The sequence below is a fragment of the Lingula anatina genome, chromosome 7 (genome assembly GCF_051362555.1).
Source record: "Lingula anatina isolate TDL-2025a chromosome 7, LinAna3.0, whole genome shotgun sequence".
NCBI classification, from domain to species: Eukaryota; Metazoa; Brachiopoda; class Lingulata; order Lingulida; family Lingulidae; genus Lingula; species Lingula anatina.
In genome coordinates, this window is record NC_141773.1 from 2,741,560 (window position 1) to 2,761,289 (window position 19,730).

At 39.0% G+C, this 19,730-nt stretch overlaps 2 protein-coding genes and 3 non-coding genes across 5 annotated transcripts; 2 read left to right on the forward strand and 3 right to left on the reverse strand.

Annotated features, from left to right (window-relative positions):
* Window positions 1-4,819: 4,819 nt before the first annotated feature.
* LOC106169354 (uncharacterized) lies at window positions 4,820-7,018 on the reverse strand. Its single transcript, XM_013548787.2, has one exon. It carries the CDS (start codon window positions 7,016-7,018, stop codon window positions 4,820-4,822), a length of 2,199 nt encoding a protein of 732 aa, XP_013404241.2.
* A 1,278-nt stretch (window positions 7,019-8,296) lies between these two features.
* LOC106152327 (acidic mammalian chitinase-like) lies at window positions 8,297-19,623 on the reverse strand. Its single transcript, XM_013525871.2, has 11 exons — window positions 19,359-19,623; window positions 17,417-17,619; window positions 14,633-14,806; window positions 13,931-14,187; window positions 12,516-12,640; window positions 11,826-11,949; window positions 11,477-11,562; window positions 11,019-11,118; window positions 10,650-10,775; window positions 9,564-9,683; window positions 8,297-9,398 (listed from the first exon to the last, which is right to left on the reverse strand). Exons 2-11 carry the CDS (start codon window positions 17,526-17,528, stop codon window positions 8,394-8,396), a joined length of 2,229 nt encoding a protein of 742 aa, XP_013381325.2. The 5' UTR covers window positions 17,529-17,619; window positions 19,359-19,623; the 3' UTR covers window positions 8,297-8,393.
* Trnaa-ugc (transfer RNA alanine (anticodon UGC)) lies at window positions 13,274-13,345 on the forward strand. Its single transcript has one exon. It is a non-coding gene; the product is annotated as a tRNA-Ala (tRNA).
* Window positions 13,770-13,841, forward strand: Trnaa-ugc (transfer RNA alanine (anticodon UGC)). The gene has a single exon. It is a non-coding gene; the product is annotated as a tRNA-Ala (tRNA).
* Trnaa-ugc (transfer RNA alanine (anticodon UGC)) lies at window positions 14,399-14,470 on the reverse strand. The gene has a single exon. It is a non-coding gene; the product is annotated as a tRNA-Ala (tRNA).
* Window positions 19,624-19,730: the final 107 nt, after the last annotated feature.

Consider the following 19,730-nt stretch of genomic DNA (forward strand, 5'->3'; position numbering starts at 1 on the left):
CCAAGCTTACTTAGTTAAACAAAGAATGATAAATATTCATGCAAGACTGAAACCAAGTGAATGATAATGATGACTGATTATATAAACATAATATGTAGATGAGTGAGTTTATCACTTGCCTTCAGTGGACCTTAACATATTCCTTCTTTTCCCACAAAAAAAATTATGAATACATAATTTTTTGAAATATAGATTCCACAGAATACTCAAAGATAACATTTTAACAGCTAAATACTTACAAAAATATGTATGTCATGATTCAACTAAAATATATGTATGTTTATATATAATTCTATCAAATATCATTAGTTTAACTAACAATTGTAATCAATTCAGTTCATTATCCATTCCATTGCTGTGCAAAGACATGTCATTATTCTAATGAAATTAAATTTGAATGTTTATGCTCCCAAAATATTTTGAAAAAGAAAAATGTCCAGTTATCATACAGATGGTTTAAATAACAGCTTTTCTAATGGACTGTGCATTTAAAAAAATCTCATCAATTAAACAATTTAATATCAGATATATCATTAAAGTGTATTCTTTCTTCCATAACACATATCTTGGAAATCTCCCTACATGTTGGCAATTTACCATCAATAGAAAAAACAACAACATATTTTCACTTATCCTATATAATTCAGTTTTAACCTTAACTGTAAGCACATTTAAATCTTATTATTTTCAGATATGTAAGTCCTGAATCTTTGGTGTAATTTTACTTAAAACATTGAAACAAGAATATCAAATACTGAGCTGAATGGTAAATATCTATAAATCCAATATATCTCCTTTTTCCTAACCTGCAGTACAGCTCTGACAAATGTATCATCCTTTAACTAAATAGTCATAAAAATCATATCTTAATTTGCAGTGTGGAAGAAGTGTCCATTTTACTTTCTTTGCCATAAACTTTCTTTGCACCTTTTCATTGTCTCTGTGAAATTCCCATTTTACAGCTGTCCATTCTTTTGTGTTCTCACAAACATTTTCTCTGTCTGAACCTTGTTTGTCTTCATTCTCTACAACTTTTAGTACCTCTTCATCTGCACTTTGTTTTATCTCAACTTCAGTTAGCACATGTATGTCTCTGTGTGTATCTTTAAGATTAGAAATATCCATTTCCATTGGTTCATCATTAAGTCCTTCATCAGCATTCTTCACATAATCCATTACAGCATTTTCATCTACACCATGTTTCTCCACATACTTTGGGTCATCATCATCATCAAGTCCTTCTTTATCTGTATTCTTTACATCATCTGTTAAAGCCTTTTCAACTACATCAGGTTTCTCATAATACTTCAGTTCACCCATTTTACTCTCTCTTCTGATTAATCCGTTGTCATCATCATCATCATCATCTTCATCATCAGTTTTCAATCCTAGCTCTTGTTCATAATCTTTCTCGACATACCTTTCACGTTTCTCCCCTTTCTCAAAATCAGTTCTCTTTCCTACCTCTTGATCATTTGCAAAAATAATGTCCTCGCTCAGTTCATTCCCATCATTTTCTTCACCTACAACTTGCTCCTTCACAAACTCCATCATACATTCATCTTCTTTAGCAGTACTCAATGTCTCAACTTCAGTTCCCTTCTCCATTTCTGATGGTCCATCTACTTTGATTTGATTTCTATCTTTAACTTCTTCTTGTTTCATTTCAGATTCTGCGCTAATGTCATTATTTTGTTGCTGCAAACTGCCATACTGTCTCTGTAACAAGTCGGCTAGCTTGGACAGGCATTCTACCAGTCTGCCATTAATGTTACAGTCCTTTTCAGAATCCCAGTCATCATCTCCATACACATACTCATCTTCAAAGTTGGATCCATAGTTATATTCATAGCTATATCCCTCCCCCGCAGTGACCCTGGTCGAGCTCGCCATTATGTAGGGGTCCACGTTCCACCCTACCCAGGTTCTTCTAATATTTTACCTGTCACTGATGCATGGGAGAGGGAATATAACCACAAACTCACATCTTCAGTTCCAAGTCTAAAGTCCTTTATTAAGTCCAAGCATTCAGCATTTATACACATTATCTCCAGGGAATCTATCTGCATGCCACAGTGGCAGCAACTGATTTAAATACTAATTGCAATGCAGTAGTTTCTACTTATCAGATATGCATTTGCCCCAAGCTTACTTAGTTAAACAAAGAATGATAAATATTCATGCAAGACTGAAGCCAAGTGAATGATAATGATGACTGATTATATAAACATAATATGTAGATGAGTGAGTTTATCACTTGCCTTCAGTGGACCTTAACAGAGTTGATCCTGCTAGATCGATCTAGGTATGGGAACGGGGTTTAATATGAATGTTATGTTGGTTTATCATCCGACGATCTTTTTTATTTAATCTTTCAGTTAGTTTGATTCGTCACTTCTTATCAATTGTTCGACATTAATATTACAGTAAGGGTGAGTGTGTGTTTGTGTGTGCGTGCGTGCGTCCGTGCGTGTCTGCGTGTGTGTGTGAGTGTGTGTGTGTGTGTGTGTGTGTGTGTTGGTGCAAGATACAGAGCCAGGCAACAGTTAGTTTCTGTGTTTACATTGGCTTCTACGCGTGTGGAAACAAACTCTTGTACAAACACACCTTTTAACAGTCACCCTTCTAACACCGGGCATCCCGACGCGTATTTGCATTTTGATTTACAAACAAATATGACATACTTAATGGGTTATCGAAGACAGGCAACATAGCACTTTTAATGTGCACCCGCTATCACCAGTACCAATTGACACAGTTCCAAAAGACAAGTTTACAGCATGGATTGACCAATGTTCTAAAAAATCGTTTTCAAAACGGTTGAGGTATAAAATTAACAGAAAAGTATTTACTGTAAAACTATGTTACCAATGTTAGTCGTACCATCTGCCATCAATTTCAACAAAAAAGGAAAAAATAACATCAGAAAAATCTCGAAATCAAAATGTTGCAAAATGTTGTACTCAATGTGCAAGTAATTATACCATTTAACAGTGTATGTCGTTCTCAAAAACTCTTCCAGTAGATATCTTCCAATTGCTATAAAATCATTTCAATTTAATGCGAAGAGAACTAATTTGCACTATTTGCCTCTCAGACGTACGATGACTTGACGATAGGGGGCGGTAGTCTTTTAGCACTTTTTGGATTCTTGGTGCTGATTGTATGTTCATTATGCTGCAAACACCGTCTATTAGTTTCCAAGGGAGAATTAACGGGAGGACAAGCGTCGAAACGGACCGCGCTGCCGTGCTGCTTTTCATGATTGTGCTGCTGTAAGTTGAGCACATCAAGTTGGAGATTGTGAGGTTTTTCGTTAAGAGGCCTCGTTACTTGAATATCTGCTGTATTTACATATAGATTTTCTTGATGCACCGGAATTGGGTTTTGGCCACCAGATAGCTGAGCTCTTGCTATCGCTCAAGCATTTGTTGTCAGATATATTCATACCCCTATGTTCACTCTTTGCATTGTTGTAATGATATCTATTTTCAAAATCAGTGATTCGTTGAGGTCCGGTGGTGCGTGAATGTAAACCGTGTGAATATGGGTCGTTTCGAAGAATGTTTTCGGGCAAGTGTCAGTGACTGACACTGTTTGAACCACGATTCACCTGCGTTGTCGGATTACAGTTTTTTGTCATTTTGCTTTGGTGGATACTCTTCTTCATAGCCGGGCCGTACTTCACCTGCGCTTTGTGAACTGCCCGTCGCAGAGAACGTTCTACATTGTACACTTCTCGCCTTTTCTCCAACCCACGAGATAAGGCGTGAACCCAACGCTGTTTTCTCTAGCAACGCATTGGTTTTGTAGATTACAAAAGGAACTGGGAATGTGAGCAATGCGAATAACCAGAACAAAGTCAAGTATGAGATTACCAAAAGTGCTGCAATAATGCCAAAGACATGTCTACCCTCATAGGTGGTGGATGATGCTTTTGCCAAAGGCCCCCATATCACCAAATACACCATTCAATGATTTGTGGAATACTTTTGTCATGCCTTCACCATGTTTTGTCGATGTCAGTTTGAAATTTTAGTTACTCTAACTCTAGTAAACCAAGGCGGATCGCATAAACCAGTACACAGTCACCCTCGCAGTCGCATGCCTTCATCAAACAGGAAATGCTTAAAAAAATTTACAAGTAAACCTCAGGCCTCGTTTCCTATTATAAGGCAACAGATTGTATTCGCGAATAACCGGAAAAGTCTTCTTTCGTTACAACATTAAAAATCAACATGTACTGTTGGTGTCGCTGTTTTTATTAATTTTTAATAAAAATCCATTCACTTCAAAACAACAATAATACCATTAAGCATTTGGTGAATGTTTAACCAAAGCACATATATTTTCCATATGATATTTATATCTTGTTGTGACCATCGTATTAAGTAACAGTCTTTCGAGAATATAACGACTTCTCTCCCTGGGATTTTCCTGGTTACGTCGTCAATAACAAAGATTCCTTAACTCCGTCCTTCTCCATAGATGTCGCTGTACACTATCAGTTCTGTTATGTAAAAATTGCGGTCTGTTAAAAATTTGGGGTCTATGGTTTCGTAGTGTATCAGCACCATATTGTTGGGACCATATATTTAAGCCAGGATCATTGTCTTTCGTGCTAAGTATCTTTAATCTAAGACTGCGTTTCCCTAAACCCATCGTACTAGCTGGATCGATCTAACTCTGCGGGGGTTCTCACTAAAGTACTTTCAGTGAAATCAGTTTAATTGTCTGGCACACCCCCTCGAGTAACTATAGAGAGTAACTGACTATCGTCAACACCTCCTAACAGCTTGGGTAGTATAAGCTAAATCATTTAAATTTTATCAATGTACTGATACGCGATTATTTTACTTTGATTAGTTCCAACAACAAGCTCCCCGCTATCGCTGATATCGACTGAAACAGGAACTTTTATGTCATCATTCCTTGTCAGAATATTATGCAGAAATTTTCCGTCTGAACCAAGGACAACCACTCTGTGATTATTACGGCTAGCGTCAGCTATGAATATGTATCCGAACTTATCTACACACACTCCGAGTGGTTTAGTCAGTTGTCCGTCTACACTTCCACTCTGACCTCGTGTTCCGTATTGGAAGATGACGTCACCCTTGGGTGTCACTGCATACACACAGTGGGTACAATGGTCGCTGACTATGATTGCATTAATGACGTGGTGGTATGCACAGCGCAGTGAACCTTTACTGCACATTGGGATAGGAATTTTGTTAACTAGTCGAAAAGATTTTATTTCGTACACACAGATGCATTGTGCACCACCATCACACACGTACACCTTACCCTCTGTACGGTCAACAGTGACACCCCAGGGGTCAGACATATCACCCTGACCAAAACATCGGATAAACTGACCTGATGTTGAATACAGCCTACAGCATTTATCGCCACACATGACCACGAATCTATCGTTACTGACTGTAGAGATACACCCCACCCCTCCCTCTATACTGATCTCACGATTATACTGACTTGCACTGGAGACAATGGACACTGCATCACCTTGAACAGCTAAAGTGCAACCGTCATCTGTGCACTGAATATCCAAAAGCCAACCCTTGACATTAAAACAACGCGTTCGCTCTGGCGTTTTTAACAACGCTACTCTCTGAAATTGTTGCAATTCTGGACAGTGCACTGTCTCTTGTTCCAAACATCCGAAATATGCATCCAAAGGACCACCATATGTCTTCGCCGTGATGGACCCCGTTTTGATTGATAGCTGTGGTTCTGGAATTTTTGGAAACTGTAGCGCCAGGTCCATTTTTGTTTTCCCTGGTGTAAATTTTATGTCGATGATCTTGGTATCAAAGACAGGTTCTACTGTCTGTAAGTCTTTAATTCTAGCTTGGATTTTTTTAGAGTGGGTCATGACCTCGATATCAGAACCTGTGTCTGTGAGCTGCTGAGCGAAATCACGAATACTCTGAATGCAAATTTTGAGCATTTCTTGCTTGTCCTTTTCAGCTTCTAAAGTCTTCACCTGAGCAGAGGTGAGTGCCATAACTTCTTCTGATACTGCGTTGCTTTTATCATCTATAAACTTTCTCATTTTGGTATAATTGGATTGTACCTTTGTTCGATACATTACCAAATGATGCTTTACACTGGTCAAATATGCGTCTGTTTGTTTACGTACGTCTTGTTCTATTTGCTGGTAACAATCGTTCAGTTCCCTCTCTATAATTTTACTGTTATCATGTATCTCCTGTGTCATAGTAACTCTTTGAGAATCCACCAAACGAAGAACCCTCCTCTGGTTTTCCGTCAGACTCGCTTCCGTTCGTGCAATGGCCTTTTCCGCCTTCTCCAAACGAGACAGTTTTTCAGTTGGGAGACATTTTAGCCTGTCTACTATTAGACTACGTTGAAACATCACCACATCTCCTATTTTTTTGAAATCGTGTTTGCTGTGGGTTTCTACGATGCATTCCCTGCATATGACAGTGTCATCGTTTTGACAATAGAATGCAAGCTGTTCGCCGGCATGTTTGTCGCAAAATTGAGCTTTATCTAATACTTGACGTAACTGTTCGCGTACGTTAGCTGGATCAACTGAGAAGTCGACTTGTGACAGAGGCAAAAAGTGGTGTCCATTTAAGGCCGGGATGTTGTCGTGCAATTCACGACATGTAACACACAGTTGGTTGGTCTTGGGGCATCCTTGGCACAACATAGTGGCCTCTATATGCTTACAATAATCACAAAGTCTCCCCTCTGGTGCCTTCTGACCTTTCATGAAGTCTGTCACGTTTATTAAGAAGAAGTTTTTCACGAGAGTTGCTAATCCGCCTGGAGGTACGGAGGCGTCTTGGCGACACACGGGACAGGAGAACTTGTTCTGCACTCCATTTTTGGCTGCATGGTCAGCAATACAATCCAGGCAGAACGTGTGGTAACAGGGGAGCACTCTCGGGTCTGTATATTCCTCCAGACATATATGGCACGTTAAAAAATTCTCTCTGAAAACGTTGTAGAGCTCTTTTGATGCCATTGTACTTGTAATAAACCAGGGTCGGCACAGCGCCTCCTGCACGCTGGGCACCCAACTTTATCGTTGCAAAAAAAAAAAAAAAGTCGTGTGCGTTTTTATGTCGTTCAGTAGGTTATCTACAGTATCACCTACCTCAAAATTGTCAACCGATCAATTAGGAAATGTTGACAGTAACTACGACCGTATCAAAGCCTAGCCTGTATTTGCTGAATGCTTGACATATGAGTAATAGATAACGCTTTTTTTAAAGAGAAAGCACGAGGATCTCACCGTTATTTACACTGAAGCATTTTTAAGTGATATGGACTTGATATATGTCGCTCACGTAAGGTACAAAAGTTGTGGCTCCCTTTGTGTAATTTTTAAGACCCCATTATCAAACCTCGATCTAGCAGGCTTGATCCATCTCCGAGGGGTTTCTAAATTGCTTTTAGCGTAACCGGCTTAGATGCCTGACAGGCCTACAGAAGTTGCTGAACGATAGTTAATAACCCCCTATACATCAGAGCCGCTTAAGCAGAAAGCAATTTATCGAGAAAGGCCTCGGAGATGAGTTGATCCTGCTAGATCGATCTAGGTATGGGAACGGGGTTTAATATGAATGTTATGTTGGTTTATCATCCGACGATCTTTTTTTATTTAATCTTTCAGTTAGTTTGATTCGTCACTTCTTATCAATTGTGCGACATTAATATTACAGTAAGTGTGTGTGTGTGTGTGTGTTGGTGCAAGATACAGAGCCAGGCAACAGTTAGTTTCTGTGTTTACATTGGCTTCTACGCGTGTGGAAACAAACTCTTGTACAAACACACCTTTTAACAGTCACCCTTCTAACACCGGGCATCCCGACGCGTATTTGCATTTTGATTTACAAACAAATATGACATACTTAATGGGTTATCGAAGACAGGCAACATAGCACTTTTAATGTGCACCCGCTATCACCAGTACCAATTGACACAGTTCCAAAAGACAAGTTTACAGCATGGATTGACCAATGTTCTAAAAAATCGTTTTCAAAACGGTTGAGGTATAAAATTAACAGAAAAGTATTTACTGTAAAACTATGTTACCAATGTTAGTCTCACCATTTGCCATCAATTTCAACAAAAAAGGAAAAAATAACATCAGAAACATGTCGAAATCAAAATGTTGCAAAATGTTGTACTCAATGTGCAAGTAATTATGCCATTTAACAGTGTATGTCGTTCTCAAAAACTCTTCCAGTAGATATCTTCCAATTGCTATAAAATCATTTCAATTAAATACGAAGAGAACTAAAAGTTCAGCTTTATTCCGTTGTTAAAATGGTACCAAATCAATAAGCACAATAAGGCTAACGGCTGCGGTGGGAAGGATTTGCACTATTTGCCTCTCAGACGTACGATGACTTGACGATAGGGGGCGGTAGTCTTTTAGCACTTTTTGGATTCTTGGTGCTGATTGTATGTTCATTATGCTGCATACAACGGCTTTTAGCTGCCAAGGGAAAGTTAACGGGAGGACAAGCGTCGAATCGAAACCCGCTGCCGTGCTGCTTGTCTTGGCCGTGCTGCTGTAAGCTGCGCACATCAAGTTGGAGATTGTGAGGTTTTTCGTTAAGAGGCCTCGTTACTTGAATATCTGCTGTATTTACATATAGATTTTCTTGATGCACCGGGATTGGGTTTTGACTACCAGATATCTGAACACTCTTACTACTGCTTACGCATTTGTTGTCAAATATATTCATGCCGCTGTGTCCACTCTTTGCATTATTGTAATGATGTCGATTTTCAAAATCGGTGTCTCGCCGATGTCCGGTGGCGCGTGTATGTAAATCGTGTGATTCTCGGTTATGACGTAATATATGACCACCGTGTTGTCCCACAGTGACACGATTGTGTTCCATGTTATTGTCAGCTGAGGATACAGTTTTTGTCTCGTTTCGACGGTTGTTTTCGGGCAAGTGGATCTGACTGACATCGTTTGAACCACGTTTCACCTGCGTGGGCGGATTACCGTTTTTTGTCATTTTGTTTTTGTTGATGCTCTTCTTCATAGCCGGGCCGTACTTCACTTGTGCTTTGTGAACTGCCCATCGCAGAGAACGTTCTACACTTCTCGCCTTTTCTCCAACCCACGAGATAAAGCTTGAGCCCCATGTTGTTTTCTTTAGCAACACATTGGCACCGTAGATTACAAAAGGAACTGGGCAGGTGAGCCAAGCGAATAACCAGAACAAAGTCAAGTATGAGATGACCAAAAGCACTGCAATAATGCCAAAGACACATTTGCTCTCACAGGTGCTGGATAATGTGTCCGGAGCACTGTCCCCTGTCACCTTTATGTCATCCGTAGGAGGTATATGACTGTCATTCCGAGGTTGGTCTGAAAGTGCCTGTAAAATATATTAAATAAAAAAGCTTTTAAAACTATTTACCGGCAAGCTTAATGTTCATACTCTGTTGTAGTTTGCCAGGAATTAATTTTCTCACACATTATTTTATGCATATTTAATGGAGAAAAAACAAATTTAAACTAGTTGGAGACAAAAGTGTCATACCTTTTTGATTTTTGTTAAAAGAGGATTTACAACACCGCCGTCACATGTACCTCTGAAGTCATCAAGTGCCAGGGACCACACCATGGACCCAGCTAAGTTATTGTCCATGATATACTGCAGCTGGAAAAGACCACCGAGCTTAAATCCCGTCCCAATAGCAATTGCGATGGAAATGGCCTCGCAATCGAAATGTTACAAAGAGATTAAATGAACATGTGCGACCTAAGGACCTGCTTGACCTCGCCAAAATTAAAACGGCGAATTTGAAAAATATTTTTAAAAATAAAGAAAAATATTTCAAAAACTCAATTTCAGTTCAATACTCTTCACAAGTCTTATTCACTTGTCAGTTTATAATCATGTTTCATCTCCCACGACCCCTACCACCAACACTCCACCCAACCCCGCGTAAGGGCGCATTCCCATAGATTTTAGATCGATCTATCCAAGTGGGGAGTCTCACTAGATTACTGTCAGATAATCCGGCTTAAATGTCCGTCCCGCCTACTACAAGCTGTAAGGGGAAAATTAACTTTCGTGCCAGCTCGGATGACAGCTATTTAGCGTGAACCCCAAGGAAGTTAGGTCGATCTAGTTGGATCGATCTAATCTCTGGGAATGGGGTCTTAGGACGTATTCCCATAGATTTTAGATCGATCTATCCCCGTGGGGAGTCTCACTAGATTACTGTCAGATAATCCGGCTTAAATGTCCGTCCCGCCTACTACAAGCTGTAAGGGGATAATTAACTTTCGTGCCAGCTCGGCTGACAGCTATTTAGCGTGAACCCAAAGGAAGTTAGGTCGATCTAGTTGGATCGATCTAATCTCTGGGAATGGGGTCTTAGGGCGTATTCCCATAGATTTTAGATCGATCTATCCCCGTGGGGAGTCTCTCTAGATAACTGTCAGATAATCCGACTTTAATGTCCGTCCCGCCTACTACAAGCTGTAAGGGGTATTTAACTTTCGTGCCCGCTCGGCTGACAGCTATTTAGCGTGAACCCCCAGGGAGTTAGGTCGATCTAGTTTGGATCGATCTAATCTCTGGGAATGGGTTCTTAGACACAAGAGCGCAGTCATTTACCTTATACCCAATACTTGTGAGGTCTTCATATCCAACCCACTGTGAACGTGCTGTATTGTAGGCGTATGGCGCCTTGTGGTCATCGCTCCAGACCCTGGTCCATCCAGAGGTCAGTTTTTCACAGACCTGATGAGAATAATACATTATTTAGTGTTATATCGTCCTCTTGAATGTCAAACTGAGTACACTTTATATTACGTATACTGAAAGTAATATACATGTAATTTAAACTTTAAAATTTTACAAACACCCAATTTTAAAAAGACGACAAAGACATGGCAAATACCAAAATGTCTTTTTGTCTGCTGCATTTTATTTTATTTTATATAGTAGCAAAGACAAACCACATACTTATTTCCTAAACGTTACCTCGAAGTATGCTAGAAACCCGGCCTCTCCAGTGTGACGGCCTGCGGTCCCCTTGCCCCTAGCTGGACTGCCTAGTCCATGGTCGTTGCCATTGGCAAGTCTACAATAGAATAACTTCAATACATAAAAGGCATGCAATAAGCGACAGACAATTATATAGAAAATGCGAAATGCATCAATGAATTCGCAGCTCTTTTCTTTTGTCATCAAGGTAAACCCTATTCAAAATCTTTGAGAAAAAGACAATCCATTTTCAGTCTCTGTGCGATGCTTTTTGATTTTATGGCGACCGTTATAATCATTAAGTTGGAAATCTACTATCAAGTAGCTTATCGTTATACAAAATCAATTGATATTAATGCTCCAGATGTGAAAATTTGTAAATGACTTTTTCATATTTGTTCTTGTCACATCTCAGCACAATCCAGAACAGTTCAGTCACACCTAACACAATCTACCTGAATGACCTGCCGTACAGTGGTATTCCCATCACAAGTTTATTTCTTGGCGCACCCAGCGAAATCCATTTCCTTATGGCCCAGTCCTAAAGATATGAACCCAGTGTTTAACATAGAAAAATATATATTTGATATAAAAAATGTTATCTGGTTTTACATGGAGGTGAGGGTCCCCTGCACTCACGAGTATGCCTTACTGAGTAGTGTCCTTAGCCGATATCATTCTAGAATATACATTACAAAAAATTACCATTTCACTTGAACATCTATATAAAGTGTTAATAATAGTCATTTTAATGAAGGAAAGACCTACTCAAAATTTCATTCAGATTGTAATGTGAATACATACGGCGTTGAGTGTGGCCTGTTTCCCTGTCTCTCCGGGCCGAGCGTACAAAGGAGCGTTAATGCCGGTAAATGTCTCCCAGCTGCCGTGAAGATCGTAAGTCATTACGCTGATGAAGTCAAGGTGCCTTGAATGGTCAAACAATACACCAATAGTTACGGATTTAAAGGTAGGCCTGTACAGTGTGCGGTACCTAGACCTTAAGATACATGTAGCAGAAATAAACCTGGAAATCTCAGCAATTTCAAAGTATTGTTTAACTAAAACCGTTTGGACGGTTTTGGATATTGTTTACCTTGGTAACTAGGTGAAGTGATTTTCCAGAAAAATAAAATGTTTGCTATATAAAGGCACAATGCGCCGTGTAGGTCTTAACACAGGTAAGAGTTAAATATTTCCACTTGCTTTTTCAGCTCTAGTTATTCAGCTACTTGTATACCACTTGTTACTAATTCTGTTAAAGTAAACGTCGTGTTTGTAAAACCTATAGTTTCCTACAATACTCCGCATTTTTACCTTTGAAAATATTTGATGAAAAACAGATAGAAATATAGCTTTCCATATCGCGCGTATATTGCAACTGATTGTCAAAAGTATTTTTTACAATAAAAGCCTCAGACTACGTCTGTAATTTTGGGACAACTGATAATTTAAATAATGATTTGTTGGTGTGATTTTTATTAGCTTACTCACGCGGCAATTTTCTTGACTTCATATCCAGCTTTTATTTTGTCGCCTCCCGCTGCCACCGCGGCTGTCAGCAGTAACCTCTCTCTACTCGAGGCTTCAGCCTCGGTCTCAAAAGCTTCTCGGAGCTCCTGGGAAACAAAGGCAGAACAATCTTATGCTGTGATCAGATTAGAATTTATCGTACCAGCTGGATCGATCTGTTTCATTGGTCCCATTCAGAATGAGAAGATCCGAGTGCTAACTGGTCTACAGCTCCAATATGGCGAACTCTACATGAAAGGAAGACCGCTTAGTCCTGCAATGGTCTCTCCGCCTCTCACACGCCTCCCCACGCGTCGCCCCTACAGGGGCACATTACATAAATCTCAACTCCATTCGAACAGACACGTGTGGAGGTGTGTGGCAGGTGGAGAGACCATTACAGGATTAAGCGGTCTTCATTTCATGTAGGGTTCGCCATATTTGAGCCTTGGAACAGTTGATACTCGGATCTTCTCTGAATGGCCCCTTTGACAGCGCCTTAGCCAGAATCCCCGCTGAGATAGATGGATCTTCTATTCTGAACACGGTCTTATTGGAAAGATTTCAATAAAGCGGAAACATTGATATTTAATAATTCAAGTGGCCTTTCAGTCAACCAAAACTGTTCAGACTGTAGGTTATTTTTACGATTTTGCATAACATTTAGCCTTATTTACTTAAGATGCTACTGAAATAAAAATAAAAGACGGCATTTGGGAATAACAGTGTGCGTGATATGAGGGGATGTAGCTCAGTGGTAGAGCGCACGCTTTGCATGTGTGAGGCCCCGGGTTCAATCCCCGGTATCTCCAATTAATTTGTAATTATTTTACCACAGAATAGCTAATAAATTGTTGTGAAAGTTCACGGAATCACAAGGTCAGAATCAAATGATGCAGCTATTTGTCTCGAGTAATGCACGGAATATACTTAACACCTTGCACATGTAGCTCTAAATCGTGTCTCATCGAAATTTATCAAAAACGTGTTTTATGTGAGAAGGACATTATCGTAAGCAAAATTGATCTTAGGGGCGAACGCTAAATCAAAAAGAAAAAATACTACAAAAGCGGGTCCGTTTTATGAAGAAAAAGAGACACTGAATTTTTTCCAATGTTGATCGCAAAAATCATCTTAATCGGTAAGACCCACTTTACCAATGCTTTATTGGATAGACATATGCAAGTCGTTTTGATTTTTTTCCTTGAAAAACTGCATTTAAACATGCCAGTAAGAGGGGATGTAGCTCAGTGGTAGAGCGCACGCTTTGCATGTGTGAGGCCCCGGGTTCAATCCCCGGCATCTCCAGTCTTTTTCTTTGCACCAGAAAAATGCAAAGACGTCATTGTGCGCCTAGTGCCGGTACATATGCTTTTGTTTAAGAAAACACCCCTTACCTTAACCCAAAGTGTAAACCTCTCTTTATCTACTGACGGACTGCCTCGACTTCCGGGATATTCCCAGTCCAGATCGAGGCCATCAAAGCCCCGTTCTCTGAGATACTTGATCGCGTGATCAATAAACTTTTTACGAGAATGTCGCGTTTTCACGATCCGCGTGAATGGAGCTGTCCCAGCATTCCAGCCACCAATGGCCATTAGGACCTTCAGAGATGGGTTTTGTTGTTTGTGTCTCATCATCTTTTTGAAATTATCTGAAAAAAAAATAAGCGAATACTGTTAAAAAGATATTGAATGAACTGCCCACTACTTGTGAATATCTAATGGACATAATGAAGTCATCAGGCCCACAAGATCATTTCCTAATAGAAAAATGACAATGGTTAACAATGAATAGACAAACCCCGTGATATAACAACACTTCATTCGGAAATGATTTCATTTTACAATAAAAAAAAGAAAACTTGGAGATGCCGGGGATTGAACCCGGGGCCTCACACATGCAAAGCGTGCGCTCTACCACTGAGCTACATCCCCTTGCTGCTGCAACTTCGCTTAATTATAGGCCACTTTTTCAAGTCCAATATCTTTTTCGACTTAAGTAACTCAGAGGACCAAGCCCCTTTATAGTATTTGGCACAAGATAAACCCAAAGATAATTTAATGTACAATGAAAAGAACTGAGGCAGCAATACGCACCTTCATCATTCCACTCCCTGTGACTGATCACTCCGCTGTTCAGATTGGCGAATGCGTACACGATATGCGTACATAGCGTAGGGTCGATGTTGTCCACAGTGAAGTGACCAATGCCGGACCTGTATTGTGACCAGTTGGTGTGGTAGCACACACGTAGAAACTGCCGAGACTGAGCTGTGGAAGATATATAAGATAAATAACTTTTTTTCTATTATTTTACACTTCTTTTATTCATGCTGTTATTATAAGGCATTCATTTAGTTTTAACGAGGCACAGGTGGAAAAAAAATTCTCAGGAATTAATATCATGTACTGGTAATTTAATGTTGCCCACAGTGAGTGAAACATTACTATGCCCTATAGCAATGTTTAAAACACTGAATAAATATGGTATTCTATGTTCATAGCGCATTCACGAGGTTCTTAATTCAGGTTCCTGATCACAGGCATATCTAATAATTTCTATTTCAGTCATACTGGTTGACAGAGATAATAATTACTTGTGCGTTGCTAATTATGACGCAGTAATGCGTATGAACTCTACCACGTACTGAAAAACGAAAGCATCAAGGAAATCGATTTGCACGTGAATAGCCTTTTTTTTTTTTTTTTTTTTTTTTGAAAACACTGCGTACAAAAGAGATATGCATGATTAGTATAAATACACTACAACCATATATATACTGTATGTGTATGTGTGTGGGGGGGGGCAAAAGTCGTAATCTTTTCTCGTTAATTGCCTTTGTTTTTGTATTACATTATATCTATATTATCCACATGGGTGCTGGACACAGCTTTCTCGCGGCAAGGAAAGCTCTACGGAAACATAAAAGAGCAGGGGCAGCAATACGGGTTCTGTCTCACAAATCAATATTAACCCGAAAATTGGTCTTAACTTTTACTTTACAACATAAATCAGTCAAATATTATTTCATATGATATTATTTCAAGTCGAAAATCGGTCTTAAGAAAGCTTGCTTGAGCTAGAATTTTATTGAACTGTGTTGCGTCTTATTCAGACTGCTAATCTAGCCAAGTAGAATTATGCAGAGGCCTGTGGATTTTAGAAATCTAAACTTACCCCCAACACACACACACACACACACCCCAACCCACCCCCCAAAAAATACTTTTTGACGCAGTCTAATTTTTCCAAATCTTTACACCTGCATTTTAAGATTACAGATTTAATAATTTTGCTTTGTTTTGTTTTGAATGGAGTATTATATGGAGTCTCTTTTACTACTTGCTTCGAGCAACTTAATTGATTCTAAAACTAGATTCATTAAATGGGGCCATTAAAAGGACGCTGCTCAAATGAGTTTTAGAGTAAAACACTTCCACTACAAGAACATACATATGTTTCTGGGGCGTCAAAATTGTTGGGGTTGATCATTATAGACGCACGCTTTAGAAGTATAATCTGTCGCCTTCGAAATACATGGCAAACTAAGTCATCGTTTGGGACTAGATTGGCACTTAAATATGCCTTATTTGTAATTGATCGTAAGCCACCTGAAACAATATGTGAGGTAATACTAAGCGCAATACATAAAATGAAATTTCTTCCGGTCGTGAAAAGGGAACGTTATCGAATAATGCAATGCAGTGGTGGTGGTGGCACATTTTACTACTCACATAAAAAACAAATACTGTACTCTCTGATCACAGAGCTCGCTGTTAGCCTATTACAAAATTATTGTACAGCACATGCACAAACTTGAAATCTGTCTACTATTTTAGAATCCCCTGATATAAGAGGGTATAAAACAACCAGCTCACAAATTAGTTCTTGTACAACGCTTACAGACAAGTCTATACAGGCTTCTGTGTATGGTGATTCTTTTGGCAATATTTTTTCGTTAATACTAGCACCGTAATATGCTAAAGAACATATGCCTTTGAAGTTGATGACATTCTTGTTTTCATCAGGTGTGTACAGGTTTTGCCGTGTTGCCTCAGTTTATGGCGTTATTTTACGACATGGGTACTAAAGGAAAGCACGCAGATCTCTTTATCAGACCGAGAGGAATGGTTTGTGTTGTTCCGCAGATTGTGACAAAGAATGTAAGAGAAAATAATAAATTCCTGCCTTTTTTGACAGCTGCTAAAATTTCTGAATGTTCTAAAAGTAGCTTTTTTAATCAAACTCTTTTAATAAATCTCTGAACTAGCTTACATTTGACAAAAAATCTGGTTTCTCTTTTGTCATATCTTTACATCTTTTGTCAAGGACTGCTTTCTTTATATGGTGTTGAAATAACTTTGAAAATAAGAACATCTGTACTGAACAGCATTGAGTCACGAAGAGCGCATTTGCCATAAAAACATTCAGAGTTCGCGTCACTTGTTTTGGTGAAAATACATAAAAGGTGTAGAGATAAAATCATCCAAAATATAAATATTTTGAATATATATCCTGAAAATTCATTATTCAGCGAAGGTCTGATGCATTTGGGGATTAGGATTATTCACGTGTATTTCATGCATTTTGACTACCAAGTTTTTGTTTTAATGTAATTTAACCCTTTGTCATTAAGAGTTGAGCAAAAGTTGCACACATTTTGAGCTCCCCCCCCCCCCCCCCCCCCCCCCCCCCCCCCCCCCCCCGCCCTTCCCCACAATCACCAAGCCATTCAGATATTACTGGAAACGACAGAGGTTGGCTAAGAAATAGATGAAATTCCAATACCCTCTGAACCTTGAGGTTCTCCATATTAAAATAAAATTAATAAAATATTAAGTACAATTACAGGCCTTACACATATCAATATCTTTACCAACCTGTAGCTTTGTTCGTGGTGTTTTCCTTACTGTCAGCCTGGGGAAGGGACGGCTTGAGAAGACAGCAGAACACAAGGACGAAGAGACAGACCGTCCTCACCGGTAGCATCATATCGCTCTCTGTGACAGTAGTGGGACTAGGTGTTTTGCAGGTGTACAGCTGTATTCACCTGGAGGGAAAGGATCGCTTCAGGTGACACGCACTGGAAGTAGCAGCATTAAATATAGCACTATTAAATCACTGTAGTGTATTCTGTGCGTGGAGGCCTACTGTGCAATAGTTTCACTGCGAGGGAGCGAGATATCCCAGCAAATCCCTTCCAGCGATAATAATCCGCATTTTCACTTACTCGAATCTCATTAATTGTAAATTACTAAATTTGCACCGATGCTCGTACTTTTATCATTTTACGTGCATAGTTCTTAATACCAATGTCACTTTTGAGCATTCCATCTTCGACAATTCAGAAAAACAGCCCGTGGCTATGGGGATGAAGTATAATAAATATAATAATTAAACAGATAAACAAATATGTTAATTAATTAAAATGAACAGCCTAAATAAACTGATTAATAAACGAAAAGATTGTTTGGCCCCTTAAAGGAATGTATTGATTGATTGATTTTAATAAAGTTAAAATGTAAATAAATCAACTGAGACATGGTTGCTATATTAACAAGAAAGCATCTTAATTTTTGATACATGTATACACCATATCATGTTAAAGGGATAATAACTCTTCGTTTCGGCCAAAAAATGAATTTTCCTGGAGTAAACAACAATTTTCCCATACTTACCAATGGTTAATGAATCCATTTTTACATTCAAAGTTAGTCCCTGGTTTTTTTCTAAAAAGTTTGGTTTTTTGTTAAAATCTCTTAAGAGATTTTAACAGAGTATAGCCATCAATGGAGGTCACGTGGTCTAAAGACAAGCTCAGATATCAGAAAAAAATAGCTATAACTGCCGTTTTTGAGGTAAAACAAAATATATTATATTTCTATGAGTTATTCACAATGTTTTTATTGTGAAATGTAGAATACGAAGAGTTATTATCCCTTTAAGTGATTTACTTCAACCGAACTCAAGTGAATTCTTTTCACATCCCATAATTTATGATTACTATCCTTGACCGCAAATATGACCCGGATGCAGCCTAATCTGAGTTGCGGTAAGTCACTATTTAGCGGCTCCATCATAAACTATAAATGTTCAATTGGTTCAATTTGATTTAAAGTCTCCGTCTCCCTCCCAAATCTCCTGATGTCCCAGCTTTGTCACTGGTGAGATTAGAACCCCTGTCCCTTTTGCCCCGAGTTCACCTCCTGTGCTTAAGGTTGACACGCACGCACGCACTTTGACTGACAGTTAACTTAAATGACCATATACAAGTACTAGAGGACAGATGAAAGCTAAAAACAAAAGAAAGCCAGGGCATATGCAGATTCATATAACAACAACCGTAAGATTATTGTCTTAAACACAGTCATGCTTACGTGTAAACAGTACAACAATCGCTAGTAATATTTTAAGAGATACTGTTAATTTTTTGGCCAAAAATGGATTTTCCTGGGGTAAAGAACAATTTCCCATACTTATCAATGGTTTATGAATCCATTCCAACATTCACAATTAGTCCCTGTTTGGTTTTTTTATAATATACCCTAAAGAGATGTAGCCGTCTATGGAGGTCACGTGATGTGATGGCAAGCAAAAATTCCAGAATAATTGCGTTAACTGCCATTTTGGTGGTAAAATAGAGTTTATCATTTATCTATGAGTTGTTTACAATTGCAGTAGATTTATTGTGAAATATGGATATCATACGAAAAGTTGTTATCCCTTTAATCTCCTTGGTGACAGATGGACCACCACTGATACCGATAGCTTGAAAACATGTAAGAGAAACAAAAAAGGACAAAAAAAGAAAAAAACACTCACGTTTTCTGCTTCTTGACTAGCTCTCGTCTCGCATATAACCCAATGTGATTATTTTCCCTTCACTATGGTCCCTTCAATGTGTGCTACACGTACATTGATTTACAATAAATTTCTCAGGTTTCCCCCGTCTTGTTTACTCACAGGCCTAATTTTAGGTAAGAATCTAAATCATTCTTCCGATGTGTTGGGCTCCTCAGGTGGGACGAACCCATTAAAAGCACCTTGCTTTGACAAACCTCTCAAATAAAATGAATAAGTCAGACCGTAAATCATAGACGACTCGTGTCAAATTACCCTTCCCGCTGTCTCAAGCCACAAGGATGAGTCAGTGATGACAGAAGATACGCATAAAAGTTGGGGACACGCTGCCGG